The 21,790-nt window shown below is 37.4% G+C and overlaps 5 protein-coding genes across 13 annotated transcripts; 1 reads left to right on the top strand and 4 right to left on the bottom strand.

Moving 5' to 3' along the window:
- Positions 1 to 1,185: 1,185 nt before the first annotated feature.
- On the top strand, positions 1,186 to 8,755 carry Neurl4 (neuralized E3 ubiquitin protein ligase 4). 2 transcript variants are annotated; one of them, XM_070657942.1, is made up of 13 exons: positions 1,186 to 1,699; positions 1,980 to 2,195; positions 2,282 to 2,728; positions 2,867 to 3,067; positions 3,182 to 3,407; positions 3,492 to 3,588; positions 3,667 to 3,843; positions 3,975 to 4,283; positions 4,368 to 4,561; positions 4,646 to 4,935; positions 5,011 to 7,478; positions 7,583 to 7,735; positions 7,813 to 8,755. In XM_070657942.1, the coding sequence occupies exons 1-13, from the start codon at positions 1,550 to 1,552 to the stop codon at positions 8,006 to 8,008; spliced, it is 5,124 nt and encodes a 1,707-aa protein (XP_070514043.1). In that variant the 5' UTR covers positions 1,186 to 1,549; the 3' UTR covers positions 8,009 to 8,755. The 2 variants fall into 2 exon arrangements, with proteins under 2 accessions (XP_070514043.1, XP_070514042.1); XM_070657941.1 differs by having other exon boundaries at positions 1,193 to 1,699; positions 3,489 to 3,588.
- Positions 7,852 to 10,540, bottom strand: Gbeta76c (guanine nucleotide-binding protein subunit beta-2). 2 transcript variants are annotated; one of them, XM_070657958.1, is made up of 6 exons: positions 10,404 to 10,540; positions 10,151 to 10,296; positions 9,657 to 9,956; positions 9,351 to 9,552; positions 9,060 to 9,276; positions 7,852 to 8,973 (listed from the first exon to the last, which is right to left on the bottom strand). In XM_070657958.1, the coding sequence occupies exons 1-6, from the start codon at positions 10,470 to 10,472 to the stop codon at positions 8,867 to 8,869; spliced, it is 1,041 nt and encodes a 346-aa protein (XP_070514059.1). In that variant the 5' UTR covers positions 10,473 to 10,540; the 3' UTR covers positions 7,852 to 8,866. The 2 variants fall into 2 exon arrangements, with proteins under 2 accessions (XP_070514059.1, XP_070514058.1); XM_070657957.1 differs by having other exon boundaries at positions 7,852 to 9,276.
- Positions 10,334 to 15,325, bottom strand: LOC139103368 (CTD small phosphatase-like protein 2). 7 transcript variants are annotated; one of them, XM_070657947.1, is made up of 8 exons: positions 15,162 to 15,325; positions 13,977 to 14,255; positions 13,629 to 13,769; positions 13,225 to 13,474; positions 12,547 to 13,127; positions 12,061 to 12,417; positions 11,891 to 11,986; positions 10,334 to 11,817 (listed from the first exon to the last, which is right to left on the bottom strand). In XM_070657947.1, exons 2-8 carry the CDS (start codon positions 14,187 to 14,189, stop codon positions 11,752 to 11,754), a joined length of 1,704 nt encoding a protein of 567 aa, XP_070514048.1. In that variant the 5' UTR covers positions 14,190 to 14,255; positions 15,162 to 15,325; the 3' UTR covers positions 10,334 to 11,751. The 7 variants fall into 7 exon arrangements, with proteins under 7 accessions (XP_070514048.1, XP_070514052.1, XP_070514050.1 ...); XM_070657951.1 differs by having other exon boundaries at positions 14,076 to 14,255; XM_070657949.1 differs by having other exon boundaries at positions 13,977 to 14,211.
- Positions 15,326 to 15,964: 639 nt separating this feature from the next.
- Positions 15,965 to 20,549, bottom strand: Uhrf1 (ubiquitin-like with PHD and ring finger domains 1). The gene is made up of 8 exons (XM_070657944.1): positions 19,963 to 20,549; positions 19,133 to 19,710; positions 18,669 to 19,020; positions 18,412 to 18,594; positions 18,186 to 18,342; positions 17,799 to 17,997; positions 17,320 to 17,724; positions 15,965 to 17,222 (listed from the first exon to the last, which is right to left on the bottom strand). The coding sequence occupies exons 1-8, from the start codon at positions 20,044 to 20,046 to the stop codon at positions 17,006 to 17,008; spliced, it is 2,175 nt and encodes a 724-aa protein (XP_070514045.1). The 5' UTR covers positions 20,047 to 20,549; the 3' UTR covers positions 15,965 to 17,005.
- Positions 20,550 to 20,641: 92 nt separating this feature from the next.
- Cuta (cutA divalent cation tolerance homolog) lies at positions 20,642 to 21,747 on the bottom strand. Its single transcript, XM_070657979.1, has 6 exons — positions 21,584 to 21,747; positions 21,403 to 21,462; positions 21,246 to 21,291; positions 21,115 to 21,164; positions 20,974 to 21,016; positions 20,642 to 20,891 (listed from the first exon to the last, which is right to left on the bottom strand). Exons 1-6 carry the CDS (start codon positions 21,745 to 21,747, stop codon positions 20,817 to 20,819), a joined length of 438 nt encoding a protein of 145 aa, XP_070514080.1. The 3' UTR covers positions 20,642 to 20,816.
- Positions 21,748 to 21,790: the final 43 nt, after the last annotated feature.

Here is a 21,790-nt window from a genome sequence, read left to right as displayed (position 1 = left end):
CTTCATACTTTTATCGAGAGAGAAACAAAGTTATCATATACTTCTCTAACATTTATATTTATATATAAAGCTACAGATGTGTGAGTATTTTGTAATAACAAAGGATTGGATTTGTCGTGTTTATCACGTTATCTTACAATCCTATCTCAGCGGAGCAACCTCAGAGTTAAGAATTATTTTTTATTTCCATTAAATTAAAGTTATTTTTGCGTGAAAGTTATTTTCTTTTTGTAACAGTCTACATTTCAGAACGCTCCTTTATTTAACTTTTTTATTTTTATGTTACAGATTCACAATGAATTGTCTTTTCTTTAATAATAAAATTCGGATGGGAAAATCATTTTAAACGCGGTATTCAAAAAAAAAAAAAGAAAAGAAAGATTTGCATTGTCGGTATTTCGCATAATCCAAGTAGAAGTAGTAGTTTTTATTTCTATTTTATTTGTACATGTATATGTACGTGCAATTTAATAGTTTTTTTTTTTTTACAGCTAAGTATCATCGTCGCCGATCGAACAAACGAACCACGGTCATTTTATGTATTTTAATAATTAACGGAAGTTCCGTCAGTATCGTGCGAATAATTTTAGCTAACAAACCGCGCACGTATATATAATAATATCGCAATAAGTATTGTAATAAAATAAATATTGCAATAAAATAAATTAAATATCCCAGCTGGAGATCGGAACCGAAAGTTAAAATCTCCTCCTCGACAGCTGACTTCACTCCCGCGGTACCAAGTGAGCCAAGTGAGAGATCGTGCGGCCAGCTGATGGCGAACCACAAAGTATCTCGACGCCGAGACTGCGAATACGCTCGAGAAATAACAGAAATATATAATGAGCAAAGAGATAGCTGGAGTCAAGGATCCGTTCCCGCCGTTTCCACTGTCATCCTTGATCGACGGCGGGAAACTCGTGCATACTACCGTAGTAATAGAAATAGTAAAACCAGCAAAAAAGGTAAAACAAGAATGACGCAATATTTCCTCGATAAATTTTCAGACGACCGTAAGGCTATCTTTTTTACGTTCTTATATCCAAATAATCGAACTAATACACCGCGCATTAAAAATTACGTACGTATGGGAACAAAAAAAGTATTAATATCGCTAAAAAAAAAAGAAAGAACATTTACATCATATTTTTCGTGTATCCAGCGTAATAAATACAGGTTATTGTTTCAAAGGAAAGTAAATACGGGAAGAACGGTCTGAAGGAAAAGCGTGAATTGGAAAGGATAATCTACCGTGACTGTCTGCTTTAACATCCGAGTGCGGAAAGTGCTTGAAAAAGGGCAAAAATATCCGTGGACGTTTCCTCGCGTTTGTTTTCTCCCGCAAAATCGTGGACCCAGGCACCGCGGCGTTCGGCAGCGTTAGAGGGCGAAGGGCGGCGATGCGTCGCGGCGGCCACGGCGCGGTGCGATGCGCTTGGTGCACGTTCATCGTGGCCAACCGATCGTATCGTATGCGCACGGCACAGCTGGGCACGGCGCACGGCACAACGCGGCGCGACACAACACAACACGGTGACCATCGTTCGACATGTTCCACCGGCGATGCGGCCACCGTGTCACTCTCAGCGAGAACAGTTGCACCGCCACGCGCAATTTTTCAGAGTACAACAACGGCCTGGTGTTCAGCGCCGATCCGCTTCAAGATGACGAGCTGTTCGAAGTCACCATCGACAAAAAGGTATACACACACGCATGCCACACGAAACTGGAGCAACGGAGCACAATCCTGTGCCTGTGGTTCGTCGCCAGGCACCAATCTCGATGAAATAATATTGAGATAACTTGATTGGAATGCTTGTTACATGCGTTCTGTTCTTTTTAACCAAATATTACATCTTTGATATTATTTATTATTGAGTTTATGTTAAAGATACTGACAGATAGTTTGTTGTATGAAAAAACTGTTGATTATGTGATAAGTTGATATGCATTTAATTCTGAACAATGATATTGCACAGATTATATCATGGAGTGGTAGCATAGAGATTGGAGTGACGGAGTGTGATCCTGAGACTTTGGAGATACCATCCTGTGCCATAAATCTTCGCCATGGATCTTGGGTTATGACCGGCTCTGGTATAGTTCACGATGGTGATCGTATTGTGGAATTGTATGGAATGGATCTTACAGATCTGGAAGAGGGAAACACTCTGGGAGTCATGCGGACATCTAACGTAATTTATAATTTATTTTATTATTAATTTGTATTCATTAATGTACTTTAGAGAAATTAATAATAATTTTTTATTTCCAATTACAGCACGAGCTGGTATTCTACATCAATGGTGTTTCGCAAGGTGTTGCGGTTAACAACATTCCAGAGCATATTTATGCTGTTATAGATATGTACGGTGATTGTGTACAAGTCAGCATTGCTCACCCCAGACTTCCCATTTTGTGCAATGTGCAGAAAGACGAAGTTGAAATTAATAATGACTACTCTGTGGGTGAAACTTCCAGTACCTCGACAACAAGTCTAGTCGCTAACTTAAATGTTAATCTAAGTGTCAATGTAAATGTTAATTTACCGAAAAATCCAACTCCCGCCGCAATAAGGGAAGATAGGTTGAGGTTTCACGAAAGAGTCGGCTCGTTGGTAAAGCTATCTAATAATGCGAGGACTGCCGAGAGGCGGAGGCCACTCGACGAGTTTAACAACGGTGTCGTAATGACTCATAGGCCCCTACGAGACAATGAATTATTTGAAGTAAGTATTTAAATTACAGTATACAACAACTGCAGATAATTAATTAATTTTTAATTAATTGCAGTAATAAAATCAAATAATTACAATTTTATAACAAAATGTAGTCTCTTATTTTTTCTATAAATTATTATACTGCAGATACGAATAGACAGGCTAGTGTACAAATGGTCGGGAAGTATCGAGGTTGGAGTTACTACTCACAGTCCTACGGCACTAGAATTTCCAGCGACGATGACCAATATGCGTTCAGGTACAACGATGATGTCTGGCTGTGGCATTCTAACAAATGGCAAAGGTACACAACGGGAGTATGGCGAATTCAACTTGGACGAATTGAGGGTGTGCAATAAAGCCAGAGTTGCATCTCTGAAGTTTTATTTAAGATTTATTTTCTCTTTAAATTTTTATTATTTTTTAATATTGTTTTAATATTGTTTTATTTTATTTTTTTAGGAAGGAGATCGTGTAGGAATGCTTAGGCAGACCAATGGTGATCTTCACTATTTAATAAATGGTTTAGATCAAGGTATTGCTGCTAAAGTACCAACGGGTGTGTGGGGTGTAATAGATCTTTATGGAATGACCGTGAAAGTAACTATTGTCGATCGTGACGAAAGAGAGGAACAAAATCTAGTCACTAGAAGAAATACATTACAGCTACAAGGTCTAGACAGCGAAGGTAATGCATATACATATAGAATATCTGATAAGCTTTATAGAAATAAAAACTTATGTTATGACATATGTAATTGTCTCATAGAAGTTGGCGAAGAAGAGCTTCCTGATAGACTGATGTTTCATCCTTGTTGCGGGACACACGCCGATGTAATTAATAACGGACGTACAGCACACAGGCCTAAGTAAATAGCGATATACGTTATATTTGATATAATTTTGGGACATTTTATTTTAACGACAAATATAAATTTTTTTTACAGCGCCATAGACGATTTTAATAATGGCGTAGTACTGACATCGAGACCGTTAAAACCGAATGAATTGTTTGAAGTTAGACTTGATAAAATTGTTACTAAATGGGCTGGTTCGATCGAGATAGGTGTCACCACGCATTCTCCTACAGAATTGGAATTTCCGTTTACCATGACGAATGTCAGGTATGCGAGATTATCGTTTAATCTACTTTTTATGCAATTATTATTGCCATTTAGCCATGCGCTGGACGGTTAAGTAAATTATTTATTAATGTTCATGTTATTACTCGAAAATGACTTAATATCGGTTACAGATCTGGCACGTGGATGATGACAGGCAATGGTGTAATGCACAACGGTACGACTATGATAGATCAGTACGGTCAAAATTTAGACCGTCTGCAGATTGGTGATCGCGTTGGCGTGATGAGGAAGGACAACGCAACACTGCATTTTTATGTGAATGGCGCTGATCAAGGTGTTGCTGCGATGAACGTGCCTGAGAGAGTCTACGGTGTAATTGATCTCTACGGGCAGGCCGCTCAAGCCACCATAGTCGACAATGTGGACTTTTACAGTCCGACCACAAATAATTCAAGTTTTAGTAATACAACATTGTATAGGTATGATTTATTAATGATTTATTAATGATTTATTAATGATATCGTTCCGCATGAATTATATATATTGCATAAATTTATTGACAGCGATCTAAGATTTCATCATGTGCACGGTAAAAACGCGCGGATTACAAATAACGGTTTAACAGCGTCCAGACCGCGAGCTCTGGGTGAATTCAACGAAGCTATTGTAATTGCAAATCGCGCGTTACGCGATGGTGAAATGTTTGAGGTAACGATAGATAAAATGGTTGCCAGATGGTCGGGGGCTATAGAAGCAGGTAATTACTGTTTTAATTATTATATTAAATTAATAAATTGATATTTAATGTAATATTTTTGTAATTAAAAAAAAAATTTAACAGGAGTTACTGTGATAAGACCTGATGAATTAGAGTTTCCGTCTACGATGACAGACATCGATCATGATACCTGGATGCTGTCCGGATCGACAGTAATGCGTGACGGTGTGACATTGCGCAATAATTACAGCTGCGATTTGGATAAATTGATGGAGGGTAATCGGATAGGAATGATGCGAGGTTCGGATTCTTCTTTACATTACTTCTTAGACGGAGTGGATCAAGGTCCCGCCTGTACTGGTTTACCGTCAAACGTCTACCCAGTAATTGATTTATACGGTCAATGCGCACAGGTATAACATACGCTTGTCTGATAAAAAAAAAAATTATTATATTTCAGCGCACTAATTCCGAGTGACACGTTTCAGGTGACAATTGTGTTGCCCGAACGGAGGGATCCTCTGACACAACAATACTTGCCATCGGAAAACAGTATTAGCCAACAGCCGACTTCGGTAATTCAGCCTCAGGCGCAAACTGAGATTCTGCATAAATTTCACGAATCAGTCGGATTAAATATTCAATTGAACAACGACAGAACAGTAGCGACCAGATGTAGAGAATATAATAATGCTGTCTTGTTAAGCGAAGCAGCGTTAGAGAACAACGAGTTATTTGAAATCTCTATTCAAGAAGTAGCACGTGAATGGAGCGGTTGTTTAAGAATAGGTGTACTCAGTAACGAGACGGGTAATTGGTTGACGTCGATGAATCTCGTACCCGGTATGACGTCCATTCCTAGCGACGCTTGGTACCTGACAGGTAATGAAGTGAGACACACGGGCTTTGCGCTTGCTTCAAACTATTGTACGAGCTTGGATTGGTTGCGAGTGGGCGATAAAATCGGTATAAAACGCACGCACGAAGGCAATTTAAAATTTTATGTGAACGGCGAGGACATGGGCGTAGCGGCATCCGACGTACCCGAGATGGTGTACGCAGTAATAGAACTTTTCGGCAGCACTGTGGCGGTGAATATTACCAGTAGCAGGCAGCAGAATCCCGCTGTTTCTCCTAATGCTAGTTTAAGACTGCAAGACTCGTTGGAACTTTTGTTGGATCCAATGCCGCCGAGAAACGATGCAGGAATGGACACGTCTATTGATGTGTCGGAAGGAAAACTGATTAACGAGGTAACGCTCACGCCAACGCAAGCCACCGCCACCGGTTTAATCGCTAGCGATGGAGATTGGAGCTACGAGTTCCACGAGAATCACGGCAGGAACATTCAGTTGGAAACAAAGACAGTTGCGAAACGAGTAGCCAGCTATAATCAGGGTGTAGTAATGTCCAGTCGTCCGCTGATAAAAGGCAAGCTGTTCCAAATTAGAATAGAAAAGTTAAACGAACGTTGGGTATCAAATATTGTTTGTGGCGTTTCTTGCATATCGCCAGAAAAGCAAACGAGCTTTCCGTTGACAGCGCTTGGCTTTAAAAGACATTCTTGGATTATTTGCAGCGATTGGATATTTCACAATGGCATGCGAGTTAAAACGAAATACGGTGCCGGATTGGAGAATCTTCAGTGCAATTCTATCGTTGGTTTACTTGTTGACGAGGATAATCGACTACACTTATTTATTAATAACGTAGATCAGGGCGTAGCCGCGACTGATTTGCCACTTTATGTTTTCGCCGTGATTGATCTGTATGGGCAGTGCGAACAAGTATCTATCACAGGAATCAACGAAGAGACTTCTTATTCGAATGTCGTAATCGACAACACGCTCGTGGCTCCTATCGAATGCGCGAACGTGGAAACGGAGGATGTTGAAAATTCGCGTGAGAAAGCTGATCTGGAATGTCACGAAAAAGAGAACGCGATGGCGACTACGTCGTCAGATTTTTCACCGTCTTCGACATCGCCGAGTGTGCCGAGTCAATGCAGTTCAAATGCCAAGGATGGTAACTTCGAAGCCGAGTACTCATCTTTCGGTAGTAATAATAGCGCTAACGTGGCGAATAATAGTGTAGGCGTTAAAGCGACAGAGAGTATCGACAGTAACAATTCAGATTCGGGCTCGGAGCTCAGCAATGACGCTCGAAGGAACAGAGCATACGTGGATAACGTTGTACCGTCAACGTTGAACAAACAGCCGGAAAACAATTCGAGCGAATCGAATCTCGATGCGGAAAATTGCGCCCTTTGTACAAACGTCGAAATTAACAACGCGACTAACATTAATATACAGAAAGGTATGGTTGCCAGTGCGAGTAACATGACCAGCTTGAACGCGGCGATTACTGCGACGAACGCCAACAACGCGATTAACGAAAGCATAGCGTCCAATAGTCAAATTAATATTGTAAGCTGCACGCAACAAAACAATGTATTGTCAGATCTTCCCAATAACGTTTGCTCCGACTTTCACGAGTCACGGTCCTATACGAGTCGAGATAATATTCGCGATAACTCATTCAACGGAAACGTACCTCCGAGCCAGAATATAGTGGCCAATCAACGAGATGTGTTATATAACACATCCTCCGTACCATTTATGCCGTCATCATTACCGTCCACTCCACTTGGATCCACTGTCGTCGCGTCGTCTAGGAAATGTGACTATCTGAAGGCATGTATGCAGCTGAAGAAGTCGCTCGTTCTGCCAGATGAATTTTTCTCCACTGACGAGATACTATGCTACTGTAGCATGTGTTACAAAGTGGACGGCGACAATGCGATCTGCAGGAAAGGTGAACCGCCTGCAGAATTCGCAATACCAGTTGGCTGGGCCAGATTCCCATTGAAGCAGAATATCAATGCCAATCAGATCCCTCAGAGTACGACAGACAAATGGCACGTTGCATTTTATGGAATACGACTTGACGCGATAAGGTAACGCAATTAAACTTCTTAATAATCTTTTTTATATATTTTTTTTATTCTTTTATTATTATTATTTTATTATAATTAATCTTATTAACAAAATTTATATTTAGATTAATCCTGGACAGAGGAGAGCTAATGACCAAAGAACAATTAGATCTGAGTAACTTAACAGCGGGTTTGAAGAGTGAGGATCAGAATCCTCAGGTATCGTTTTCGCCTAGCATTAAATATGCTGCGTCTGACGAATTTACGAAAAAATATCCGTAAGTACTCTCTTTCACCTATTTATTCTTGTACTTTGTATTTAATATTTAATTAATTTAATTTTTAATTTTTATAGATATATCGATATGCAGTCAAATAAAAACCTGAATGTATCGACTGCGTTTCAATTACTGGTGAGACCCGGTTCATATACAATCAGCTCTGGCGACAAAGACGGGACTGATTTGCATTGCGAATCCAGTAAATGGGCCACTAAGGAAGCCGGAGCTACAGTGATCGTCGCTTTGCTCATACATCTGGATGGATTTTAACGTGCTCGTTTTATGAAAGTGTTTTCCGTGAACTTATGTTTCCTCATCACGTCTGTCCTCCACGAGCATGCCCGCAATAGAACTGTGACTATTTGTACATACGACGTGCCGTTCATTAACAAGATTGTGCTAAGAGCGGTAAGACTTTTAAAATCGATATTTCAATTCCGTCGAAATCGCGCTGTACATTTACGTTAAATTTTATCCTAGTTCCCTTGCGTACGTTAATGAATCCTACCAAAAGATTTATGTGCTAGAGCTTAAGGTTTTAATTATCTTTTAATATTTAACGCTTAACGTGTACAGTATATTGTATAATAGCAACATTTATTTATAACTATCTTCACTAGGAAAAACTTCGTTACAAATTCACGTGTTAATTATGACAATTTTAGAATGTCCCGTAAATAACTTTTAATTAGCGTAAGGTTTAAACATTTTGTCGCACGTATCATATGTACTATCGTTAGACTGGCCTAAGTTAATACTTACAAAAACAAATAGCATATAAAATACATGGTGGTATCATTCGCAATGACGATACGTTTGCTATTCGGCAAAGAGAACACAGTATTTTTGACGCCCGCGCTTCACGCCTAATTGATATACAAAATCTTTATTGTATGTCACATCAGTACGTAAATTTCAAAGCACAATTTTTTTAACGCACTCTTCTTCGGCGTACTTGATAGGCAAGAAACGTGTAATATGTCTATGTTGTAGAAATAAATGCAATTGCAACGCGCATTTGCTGAATCGTGCATTTTCGTGAATTAATAAATACTTTTATATCGTAGGGTGTAGGATGGTAAGGAAATTTATTGTTATAAATTTTATACTACTTATTGTAACAATAATTCACACCCAAATTCGAACATTCTGATCCCAGGAACAGCTGGCCACTGCCATTCCATTACCAGAAACGCAAAGAGAAGTAACTCTATTTTCATGGCCAGATAATACGCCTTAAAACAGAAAAGAAAAAAAAACAGTATCTCATTATGACGGATTAATTTTTCATAATAACGATCTTTCAGATTCATAAACTCACCGTTGTGTTGGTTCTTCAATGTGTCCCATATGTGAATGGAATTATCGTCGCTGCCACAAAATATAAATCTGCCGCTCAACGATAGACCGCAAGATGTAAACCCAGGATTCGAGTTAGGCGGTTTGAAAGTGGCTAACTGTTGATCAGATCTGAAGTCCCATAATCTCGCGGTCTTGTCTTCGGACGCTGTTACAAAACCTTGTCCGGAGGGATGATACTATAAAAATTATGAACGTAATATAATGTTCGTATTAAATTTGCAACGAAACTGTAAAATGCAAAAATACTTACGCAAACGGAGTTTACGTCGGCATCGTGACCGAAAAACGTTTGCTTAGCTTTCTCTTCTCGTAAATCCCACAATTTGCACGTTTTATCCACCGAACCGGTAACGTAAGTATTGCCGTCTGGAGATAAGCTGATACTGACCACATCGCCCGCGTGCGCTTGAAAGTCCGTAGTTTTTTTATTTGCCTCGAGGTCCCATATGCAACTAAATACATAAAACATTTATTAGTAATTAATCATGAAATCGCTGTAATATCTAATTATTTTTTTTTTTTTTAGTTTTTCCTTAAAGAACATCTAATTAGATACATTTTCATGTCACCAGATCCCGTAATAATTTTCTGGTCGCTGAGAAATCTGCAGGATGACAGAAATCCCTCGTAACCCAGAAGCTCTCTTACGATTTTGGCAGATCCTGTAGAGTCGCGACTGTTCACATCGTAGACAGTGCACATGTTATCCATACCGCCGCAGGCGACGAAATTGCCGGATGGCGCAAACGCCACCGACATCACCCAGGCGGAACGCAGAGCAATGATCTGTACTTTGTTGCCGGTCCATGTATCCCAAATGATTAGCTTCCCATCCAATGATCCGGTAACACAATGTCTACGGCATATAAGCCATAAAACGTACGTAGTTTTTTATGGCTTTTAATTAATAAATAATTTTAATAATTTTAAATAATTTTAATTAATAAAAAGCATCTTTATTATAATATATTCTCAAAAGGTACGACACGTTATTTAATAGTAAAGGGAAGTAAACGTAACGATTTAACAAATTAAAAAATTAAAACTGACCGACTATCGCCGCTGTAATGCACCGAATTAACTTTATTAATATGTCCCTTCAACATCTTCTTAGTTGACATTCTAACTTTTGGAGCATCAGGTATTTCACCGCACACTTGTTCCAAGGTAGTATCCTGCTGCTTCTTTTGATCTTCCTAACAAAGTAAGTAATAAAATAATTAGAATCCTAAATACTTATGACAATTTTAATGACGTAAAATAAATACATAAATCTCTCAATTATAAGATAAAATATTTAAACCTTGCATTTGTTAATGAGATCTTCCAGTTCTTTCTTCAGAGCTGTAGTCTCAGCGTCGTCTTTGCCCATTTTTTTTTATCGTCCCTCGAGCCACTTAGTTTTATTTAATGCTCAGAAAAATGTAGAAACTAAACACCATCGACGTTCGACATGAGAAAACTAACGAACAATTTCCGATGATACACAAAAGAAGCCTCAAGATCGTCTACCCTACTGCCCCAGTAATCATATTAGGTCGCCAGTTAATTCGATTTGTTGCGCGTTAGCTTAGTTCATTTACGTAACTTAATTACCTACATTCACAAGAATGCTTTTCAAAAAATATATCCGCATTTTTTTTTCTTCAAAAATAAATAGGCATACTTTCGTCATCTTTTTTTCTTTAATATCCGTATTTATTTTTGAAGAAAAAAACTGCAGATATATTTTTTGTAAAGCGTTCTTGTGAATGTAGGTAATTAAGTTACGTAAACGAGATGACGATGAATATTCTTTAGAGGAAATAAACGGAATCAGTGCGCGACAATAGGCGAGCGGCAAATGGCAGGAAATATCTGCATGCGCCGCTCGCCTATTGTCACTTTATTTCGGACACCTTTATATAGATCTTTTCAAGAACTTTCCAAGAATTGCAATCTTGATAAAGATTAAAAAATTTACTTCAATAACAACCTAATTAATAATTAGAGCGTAATAAAATGTAATAACAGTTTATAAAAAATAGAATTTTAGATATCAAATTTTTTTTAAATAGTTAAAAAAATTTTTTAGATAAGCAAATGAGATCGTATATTTCACATATTGATAAAACAGGAAAAAATAATGAATCGTCAATAACATACATATTCTTCTTAAGTATTGTGTTACGATAATCATTGTGAAATAATATTTTATACGTAATATACGAGTCTATTATATACAAAGTCATATAATCACGTCATGGAGAGACTTGGTATTCACTTGGAAGTATTAATAGAAACTATTTAATAAATCACAAGACTATTATGCTGATATTTTTCACGTTTGATTTTCTTTTTTTAACTTGATAGTTCAAGTTTAAACGAATATGTTAACAAAATCGCATATGTATATATTTTCACAGATACTTCTTTTTGTAAACAATGAATCGGAACAGTAATCTCAAAGATCTAAATTTAATTTCATCTCTATATACCAACAGGCATATATATTTATTTGTGAAACATTGTAAAGTATTATATAGCGGCTTATGCTATGCATCGCGGAATAACTATCATTTATCTATTTAGTATCTTTAAGATATTTTGTATCTTTTTATAATAGTTGCGAGATATTTTAGCAACCTTAAATTTTGTGTACGCTATTTAAATTAATCCGGCGGTAGAAAGCTGAATAGTCGGAACTGTTCTCTAATGTGCGGCCGTACATCACCTCCCTGCAATTAAAAAAAAAAATTTAATTATGTATTATAATAACATACAGTGTATTACAGAGTGATAGAAACTTACCCAGTTTACTAGATTTTCCAAAAACGGTAATAATTTCATTAGCTCGTTATCCGAACGATCGGCAAACCAACTTTCTATAGGTATACCATTTTCTAACTATAACACAAAACACATTTTTAAGTATATTGACTGTATTAAAAAAATGCATAAATGACGAATTATTAAGTTACCTGATATCCAAATGCTTGTGGACTGTTATCGATAATTACGGTTTTAGATAGATCTCTGCCTAAAATGGATAAATCTTTTATATAATTCCCATTAACGCATACGCAGTGTTCCCTAAACAGGCGATATTTTATCAGCTTCCGCGTTGGATCTAACAGATTCATCAGCTTGTTGGCGTACACCCTCTTGCTCGCCGTAAACAAGATCACCTCGTAAAGTGACGAGACGTGTTCGAGAAATTCGCGGAAGTATGGTCGCGTTCTAACAAATACCGTATATGTTACATCTTGAAAAACTACCGGAAAGCGGAACGCAGCATCAGATAGCTCTTGTAAACTGCAGTGAACTAATGTCTCATCCTGCAAAGGAAATATAGATAATATGACTATTAACTGTTAAACTCTTTAGTGCGCATATTTATGCAATATATTATTAAAATCTCTATATTTTTGTATGCATAAGTATATATGATACATCTTGATGCGTACCAAGTCCAGGACTAAACTGAATTCCGGGCTGCTTCGTGTTTTGAGTGGTAAAGCCGGGCACCTCGCTCTCATCGCCGGCGTGAGGGGTGGTAGGTGCTTGATGAAGACATAAGGATCGAACGGCTCCCAGTCTTCCTGAACTTGAGTAACCATGTTCTCTACATCGCAAGATTCTACTATCTCCTCGCTACCCACCTCCATGTATTCAACCTCGTGATAACGACTGTCGACGTCCTCGGAATCATATTTGTCACTAAGATTGCCGTTCGTATCGGATGGATGATGATTTATATTGTACATACTTGCTGGTATACTGTATTTTGTACTGGGATATCCAGCAGTTGTTTCATATTTTGTTGAGTCTGTTTCAATAGCATATTGATCTTTTGAGAGATCACTGCGGTTTTCATTGTTATCGATTAGCGAATATCTTCCTCCGTTCGGGAAGTACTTGTCGGATGAGTTGTACGCGGTACGGACGTTGTATATTGACATCGAGTGCATCAAACTGTAGTATTCTACAGACGTTTCGGCATGCGCATATAAGGAAGAATAGTGTAACGATGATGGTAGTGTAGCATCTATAAAAAAAAAAAGAAAGGTAAGAAAACATGAAAATATAATTTGGAATTACATAAATTTGACTGCACGGAGATATATGTGTAATTGCATAAGTACCGTTGTTTTTGCTTCCTTCGTCATCAAGTAAGCATGTGAGATCTGACTGCGATCCTAGGGATACCGCAGACATTAGACACGTCAGCGAAGATACACTGGGTATGGAAGATTTCAAGTCGAGTACCGGTGGTATCATCGAACTACGCGTATCTGTATTTGTTACTGGTGAACAGAGAGGCAGAGCGGATCCACCATTCCAGTTTTCCTTTGATTCTTCTGAGACTTTAGGTGGTGACGTGCTTTTAGCGGACTGTAAAACGCGTTATTAAAAAAAAAAAAAAAAAAAAAATATTAAAATTAATAAACGTAAAAGCTAAAAAAAATGCTGCAGTGAGCTCGCGACAGGCAAATAGCACCGTCGCCTGTATAACGCGTTCGTCAGAAAATATCAAAGACCAACTTACAATAACTGTGTCTTTTGGAGAAGCACGATGCAAAGGAGTCGATGTGACCATCGAACGTGTTATACATTTCCTTCTGCGAGGTCCTCTTTCTCGTCTAATAGGCGTGGATGTGGCAAAGTGTAAAACATTTTCTTTACAAGCCTACGAAAGTAATAACTTTTATTTAATAGAATCCAACACACTTTATTGTTCAAGCAAATATTTCTTACATACTTTATTAATAAAAAAAAAATATTAAAAAAAAATATATAAAAAAATGAAAGATGTGTAATAATGGATCGCTATTTGATATATGATTAACAGAAATGTTGTCATTAATATGTTATCTTCAAACAATGTTTAGGTTACTTCTTTAAGAAAACTGGATGACCTACGTCGCCACTGACTACTCAATCGGTTGCATTTACTTGACGTTATTATGCGACTACTGCTACTAATATGTTGTACTTTTCTCGCTGTAGCAACTTGTGCTCGATGACTGGTTGTCTTTGACGCCGTTACACCGTTCAAACTTAAACGGCCACGCAATCTCCTACTAATCCTCTCGCTTCTCAGCCACATTTCAACGGAGTTATTAAGTGTCCTGAAATGTCACAATACCAATCTTGACATCTTTCACGGTCCCCACTAAAGGAAAAAGAAAAAAAGAAGAAGAAAAAATTATACAAACATAAAAGGAAGTACCTAATGAAAAAATTTCGCTTAAATTAAGAAATATTGGATTGAAATTATTTTATCCAAGAGATCACTTTTTATCTGAGATCAAAATTATGTCTAAAAATATATTCCTGCTATCTTAATTACGGTGATACTACCGTCCGAATATGACGCTTGTACATGAAATTGTTTATATTGACCTAATTGTTTATATTGACCTGATTGCAGACAGATTTTGGATCTGAGTGCCGCGGTATTCGGGAAGCTACAGGCGGATCGGAGTCACAGGTCGCGAGGTGGTTTCGGGAGGTCGAGATATCACGGTGACATCGGCGCGCGGGACGTTTCGCGCCGGATGAGATCGCGCGGGAAAGAAGTTCGATCGTTTCGTAAAAAGGGGCGTACCGGATTGCGCGCCTGTGTGCGTGATGTCAACGCGCGGACATATATGCCGAGACCGCGCGCTCGCGGACGAAGCGTTTTCCACAGACGTGCGTCCGTGTATACGCGCGCGTACACGCACACACATGCACAACGGAGCCGTATATCGATTTACATGCGGCCCACCGCCTGTACGTCACGTCACGACGGCGTTCTCGCCGGGAGACGTTTCACGCCGGTTTCGGCGGATCGAACGGAGGCGCGGGGTCGTCGTCACTCTCCGCGAGCACCGCCGCGGGCACGATGTTGATATTTTACACGTCGCACGACCAGCGGCGGCGAGGAGGCGCGGGAATTGGCGGGAAGCGAGGCGCGGGGACGGGGCGGTGGCGAGACGGACCTCGCGGCCGTGCGAGCCGTCCGAGGGAAATCCGCGCGAAAATCGGCGCGCCGGAGCGGGACGTGGGGCGACCGGCAGGGGCGGATTCTGCTTACCATACTCCGCGGCGAGTCGGCGGCGACCGGCGTGCTCGCACGCCGGCACGGAACGGAGGTAACGCGGCCGCGGTACACACACGCGTATCATTCAAAAGCGCGGACGACGCCGTCGCGTGCGCCTGTCATCCCTCCGAAACTGCACAACAAACATGGCGGACGTCGCGGCGTCACCGTCGGGCACGGCGCTCGGGGGGACTCGCGGCGTCAAGCGCGGCGCCGCGCCGTCGCGACGACGGCGTCGCGTGCCGCGGCGCCCGCGTCCATTTTTTTCCCGCCGGCGCGAAACAGTTGGACCGGTGCGGTTGCGGACCGCCTGCTCCGGGTGACGCTCCACCGCGCGGCGTCGAAACGCTATTTCGACCCTCGACGTGCATCCGGTGCCGCGCGATCACGCGCGCCGCCTGCCATTTCCTGTACGAGCTTCTCCGGCTTCTCTCTCGCTTCTGTTTCGCAAGCGACGCTTCTCCCCTTCTTTCCTCACCTCTCTTCTCCGTCAAACCGTGACAAAATTGATTAAAAATCGAGTTTTTTAAACAGAACCTTGGACAGTCCGTTTAATTTTCAAGCAAAATGCAGTATCGAAATATATTCTAACTGAAGATACTAAGATAACCTTACTTATTAATTTTTTTCTATTAGTTGTAAGTTAATTAATTTTTTTTATATGTAATTAATTTACATATTTTACCTTGTTAACAAAAGCTGAAAATTATGAAATATTTTTAACACAACCAAGGAAAGGCAAAATATAATTTGACAATAATGTAATATTGCATAAGTACACGATATATATTTTATAATTGTATTATATAATTATAAAGATAATTAAAACTTTTAAAACTTTTACTTCAAGCATAAAATGAAGATATTGATTACTTGACGCAAATTAATGAAATAATGCCTTCTCTTGGTAAAAATATATTGAAATAATTCAAATTAACGTAATAATCAATGATACATTGAAGATTCACTTTTTAAATAATTGTCCAAAGATCTTACATTAACACGAGTAATTCTGATAACTTACATGTGATATTCTAGATAATCTACAGAATATGAAGAAATTTGCAACATAATTTCAACAATGCAAATTTTTTCATTTACACTGAAACACTAAATCAATCAGTCTCACATTAACGTAGGCACATTAACTGTTCATGTCCTTAAAAATAAATATTAATACGTGAACAATATCGCGTTTAAGTATAATAAAATGCAAAGATTTAATCTTACAGTTTTTATAGTAAAAAATATTAATCTATTTTACAAATGTTTTACAATATTATAAAAACCGTAATAGATAACACTTGATCAATTTACGTTTGCTCTATTCACGTTACATATAATTTTAATCGTTTAATTTTTTATTTTATCGAGTTTACTTATTTATAAAAAAAAAATTTTCTTAAAGTTTTTACTTACAAAAAGCTATGCTACAAATGTGCTTCATGTGATACAATGATATATATTTATATTTATATGTTTACGAGTTTTTTAGATCAATATAAAACAATACAATTTTATTTTTAAGTTAGTCTTATATAATTTTTCTTTGCTTTCTAATTCTGGAACTAAAGTAAAGAAAAACAGATTGGTACTGAAGTGTTCGTGAATGGCGATGAAAATACTAGAATTTTCAGATAATTTATATAAAAATTCCATATTCACTCTGATTCCTGAATATCATTAAAAATTTGCACCCATTATATTTAATAATGTAAAATATTAAAAAAAATAAATTAAAAAGATAAATTAAGATTGATTTATAAAATTGAATTCGTATAGGTAAAATCAATTTATATATACGAATTATATTTATTATTTTTACGAAAGTAACGTTATTATTCTCCCTGATAACCAGGATAAATTAGTAATAACGCTGATGATAATATCTTATTAATTTTTATATCGTAAGCTTTGTCTAAGGAATGTCGACATGTAGGACAAAAATAAAACTCTGAAGCAAAGCTCTTTTGTAAGCATTTTAAGCAGATATTGTGTCCGCAGGGAATTGTTACAGGTTTATAAAGTAACGCGAGACAGCAAGGACACTTAAATCTGCAAAATATAAAATTACAATTTGTTAAATATTAAGTTAATTCAAATTATTTTCAAAAATCGGATATTTTCTTTAAAAAAGAAAGTATAATATTACCTGTTGGAAACGCACTTCAAAAAGGCGGGTTTGCCATCGATCAAAGTTGCTTTACAATCGGCCCACAATTTAGCGTTTACTTTATCATCTTCTATTAAAGTCTTCAATTCCTTCTCTAATTCAAAGGCATATTTAATTTTCTTCGAACTTGTAATCTCCACGTTGTTTTCTTCGTTATCAATATAACGTCGTTTTCTAGTTTTAATTTCGTTTGTTTTCTTCGTATCAACATCTTTATCTTCATTTTCTAGCGTATTTAAACCAAGAGAAGCGATTCTCTTTTTTCCTTCTTTGGTCCATGGTGCCGGGGTTGGATCGTCTCTCCTTAATACATACTTCCACATGATATAACCATCACTGTTTGTGTCTGGATAATATCTCACTACTTTATATATACCATCGTATCTATGATGAAGAATTGTTAAAAAGTTAATATATTATACATTTATGGAAGCGCAAACAATGCTTTCTTATTATACCTGTTGCCATTCGCAGGTGCAAATTTACTAGATTTCTTCAATTTGTAATTCCGTACAACTCGAACTGGTATTCCTTTCCGCCAATCAGAAGCCTGTGCACCAGTTATCTCGTTTATATCAGCATAACAATTTCTCGCCAACGCCAAATTCAACCCTTTGAGCTCTTGATCTTTACTTTGTACATTAGTTCTCTTGTTACCTTGTTATGAATTAATTAAAAAAATATAGATAAATTACTTTTTTTTTTTTTTTTTTTTACATGCACGCAACTTACATGCGTACACGTACAGACACATTTAACACAAGTTTGCATAAAGTGCGTACACACGTAGAAGAATTTTATGACCAACTTTTAAAAATATATTTTTTTGTTATTTAATAATATACCTTCTAAGTCTCTTCCACCAGAACCGCTGTATATGAATTCATCGCCATTATCGTAATCACCTTCATATCCGCCCGAAAAAACGATTGAAAAGGCACATTCCTTAGATCGTCCATGTATGCCAGCTACACTAGGTCGATGTACACCAGCTTCCGAGACCTAAGCGAATATCTTTATCTCACATTCATTCGAGAGATTTAATGAGGTGCTATGTGAAATTTTCCTTACACCCGTTCTATATTCCCAAGTCGTACCGACATCGACACCTGGAATTGGTCCAATATGGTTTTCGGGCACTATTGTGCAAATTGTATTTCTTCGGGCGCAGGCCATTCCGTTACCCCAATTTCTGGTTTTCTTGCTAGTGATCATAAGTCGTCTCCTTCGGTTTTCTTTTGGTTTATCTCCAGCCTGTAATAAAATCAAATTGGTAATAATAATAAAACAACAATAAAGTTTGTGACAAATTATTAATAAAGGTATACTTTGACGATTTCGTTCTCATCATTTTTACACTCTGGGCAATACCAGTGAGTCTCCTGTGGCACTTCTAGAAGCGGTGGAGACAAACATTTCATGTGATACATGTAGTCACATTCGTCACATATTAAAAGAGTATGTTCCTCCTCTTTCCCTGCACAAATCGCACAGCCACACGATTGACATTCTTTGTTAGGATCGTCTCTGCAGTCATCACAATTAGGAGGCATTGGTCTGATTTTTTTGTTGCTTTTCATAAATTCTTCATCTTCTGCAGTTCTCTCAGTTAATAATTTTGGTGCTTCTATTGCATATACTTCTTCTTTGACGACCTTATAAACGTTAAGCTCATTACCGCTGTTAAAAATAAATTAAAGATTAAATTTTTTTAAAATAATTTTCTATAAATTTTTGAATTTGACATCATATTATTTTGCTACATTAATATATTAATGATTAAAAGACATACCCACTAATATGCAACTGTCCAAAAAGCTCATGTCGTCTTCTTTTAATTTTAATGTCACAAATAGTAAAGTCATACCATAGACCAATTTGTTTAGGTTCATCTACATTATAATTAACCATTACTTTTTGACCAATTGATAATTCTTCACATGATAAAGAACGTCGAGGGCGTGGTCGTAAGTTTGCTTCAGGTACTTTATTAGAAATAGTATTATCAACTTGCCATAATACTTTATACACAATTTTATCTTCTTCTTTAAAAATATTTTTTATAATAACTTCATACCAAGCACCAGTCATTTCATTATTACAGTCAACAGCATCTCCAATTTTGTAATATAGACTTTCGGCTTCTTCTAATTTCTCATTCTCTTCCTCTAAATTTATATTTCCTTCAATCTTATCTTTAACAGTTATTTTCTTCTCAATATTTTTATCATTCATTCTTACCATGAGCAATACAACATCATCAAAATTTATATTGTAACTATCTAGCTCACAGCCATTTTCTAATTGTTTTCCAGAAAAGAATAACCGTTGCAACTCCTTTTTTACATGCAGCTGTTTTTCAACCTCATTCTGCAAGAGAAAAACAAAACATTTATTGCATTAACACTATCAAATCTTTTATTTCAATAAATATTAGAACTCTTATAATAATTTTTAAATATATGCATAATTTAACTTAAAATAATTTAAATTAAAATTAAATTTAATTATTCGTTGTTTGCCCCCAGAAAGTGACAAAAATATATTATATCCATACACAAAAGAGTGACTTATTTTCTTACTCCATATGATTCTGTGTAAAGTTAAAAAATAATACAATACCTTCAGATCCACGACGGTAGTCCGCTTGGTGATTTTCATCGTCATTTCCTTCTTTCCGTCTACCATTCTCACTTTGATGGACATGATCGTAGAAATATTTTCGTTATCAAATGAGATAAAAAATTTTGATGATCTCTTTAATAATGGTAACGATTGAATTACGTTAGTTTGACACGCACAATATGCGTTAAGTGAGCAAAATCGTAGAAGAAAGCAGAGAACAATAAATTAATTAATTTGCCAAGTTGTAATGCAATGACTTGTTGCCGTGCCAATCGATCTCGCTTCTATTCTCCTCGGAGCCTCCGGCCTCGGGTGAACACACTGCAACGCAGACGTTTTTGGCGGGAACTGCGGTGTGTGGAACGGCCTTACGACCAGAAACGGCAAAACGCGGGAGACGGAAGAGGAAAGATCGGAGAGGTAAGTGACTCATCCCTACCACGTTGCATTCTGAACAATTCTGAAAGCAGATAATAGATAGAAGAGATCTTGCTCGCCATTCAGCCGGGTTTACAATAACTGCGATAACGTAGGAGCAACAGCGATAAGTCCAAATGAGACCGCTGTAAAGATAATTAACCAGTTACATCATAATTCGAATTTTAAGAAACATAAAATTCATAGCTTTTTTTTTAATTATAAAAAGTCATCGACTGATATCGGTACATTTGTGTCCTAATGTAAGAACTTGTACTATGTATATTTAATATTATTACAAGTTTCTTTATACACTAGATTATTGCATTAATAAATTGCAATAATTGTTACATATTATAACGTAAGATAATTTTAGATCGTTATTTAAAAAGAAATATTTTTTCTTGTGTGTCATTGATTCATGCATACATATTTTATTCGTCCTTAGCGTTTGTAGGAGGTACTACTTCACTAATCCATTTCAGATAATCACTGTTTCCATTTTGTATCTGAAACAAAGATTTTTTTTTTAAGTATTGAAAATATCATCTAAAGCTCAGTTAACGCAGTAAAATATGCGAGTTAACTTACAGGTAGAGAAATCACTTCGCAAACGGTATACGGATGATTTTCTCTGCAAAAGAAAAAAAAAGAAAAAAAAAATGAAAATTGCAGTAATTGATAAAATCGTTCTAAAACAAATATATAATTAATATAGTATAATTAACTTACTTGACATATTTTGTTAGAGCGTCCACTGTTTCCGTCCTCGTTTTTATCATCTGCAATTTGTACCCAGATAATCAGAAATAATGTTATTACCGCATACATAATTTAATATTTGTAAAACCGCCTTTCATTACCAGCAGAAGTTCTGGTTCCTCCTGTATCTTCCCTTCCCACTCATATCTATGGGAACAAGACTTTGGTTAAACAAAGATCTACAAATCTTTTCTGATTGCGAGGAAAAAAACAATCCATTCCTTGTAGAACCCACAAACATTTTCTACAAAAACTTACATCGAAGTGAGTTGTGGGATAATATTAACGCAGGCAGCAAGCTTGTTCTCGACCAGACCGCTGCATAAAAAAAAAAAAGAAGGATAGAAAAAAAGAAAATCAGTATGAAAGAATGCACCTTGTCGAGGCGTAACGATAATCGTGTTAACGAGCATGCTTTCATTTGGCCGTTTACTCTTACCGTGCTAATTTCTTGGCAACTGCATTGTCCGGCACCGTAACGTATGCCACGGAATGTACCCCGGCGAAGCTCGACATGTTCTGATAAACCTGAGCGCAGATACTCCTCGTTATGCAAAGCAGCATCAACACGGTCACGGGAGAGGCTCGCGTCGCGCACGGCATTTGCCGAATTGTCAGTTGTTTTCAGCCGGCCTTACGGAAAGCC

Source organism: Cardiocondyla obscurior, linkage group LG06 (assembly GCF_019399895.1).
Source record: "Cardiocondyla obscurior isolate alpha-2009 linkage group LG06, Cobs3.1, whole genome shotgun sequence".
Taxonomy (NCBI): Eukaryota; Metazoa; Arthropoda; class Insecta; order Hymenoptera; family Formicidae; genus Cardiocondyla; species Cardiocondyla obscurior.
Note: the sequence above shows the minus strand (reverse complement) of the source record. Positions and strands in the feature narration are given on the sequence as shown.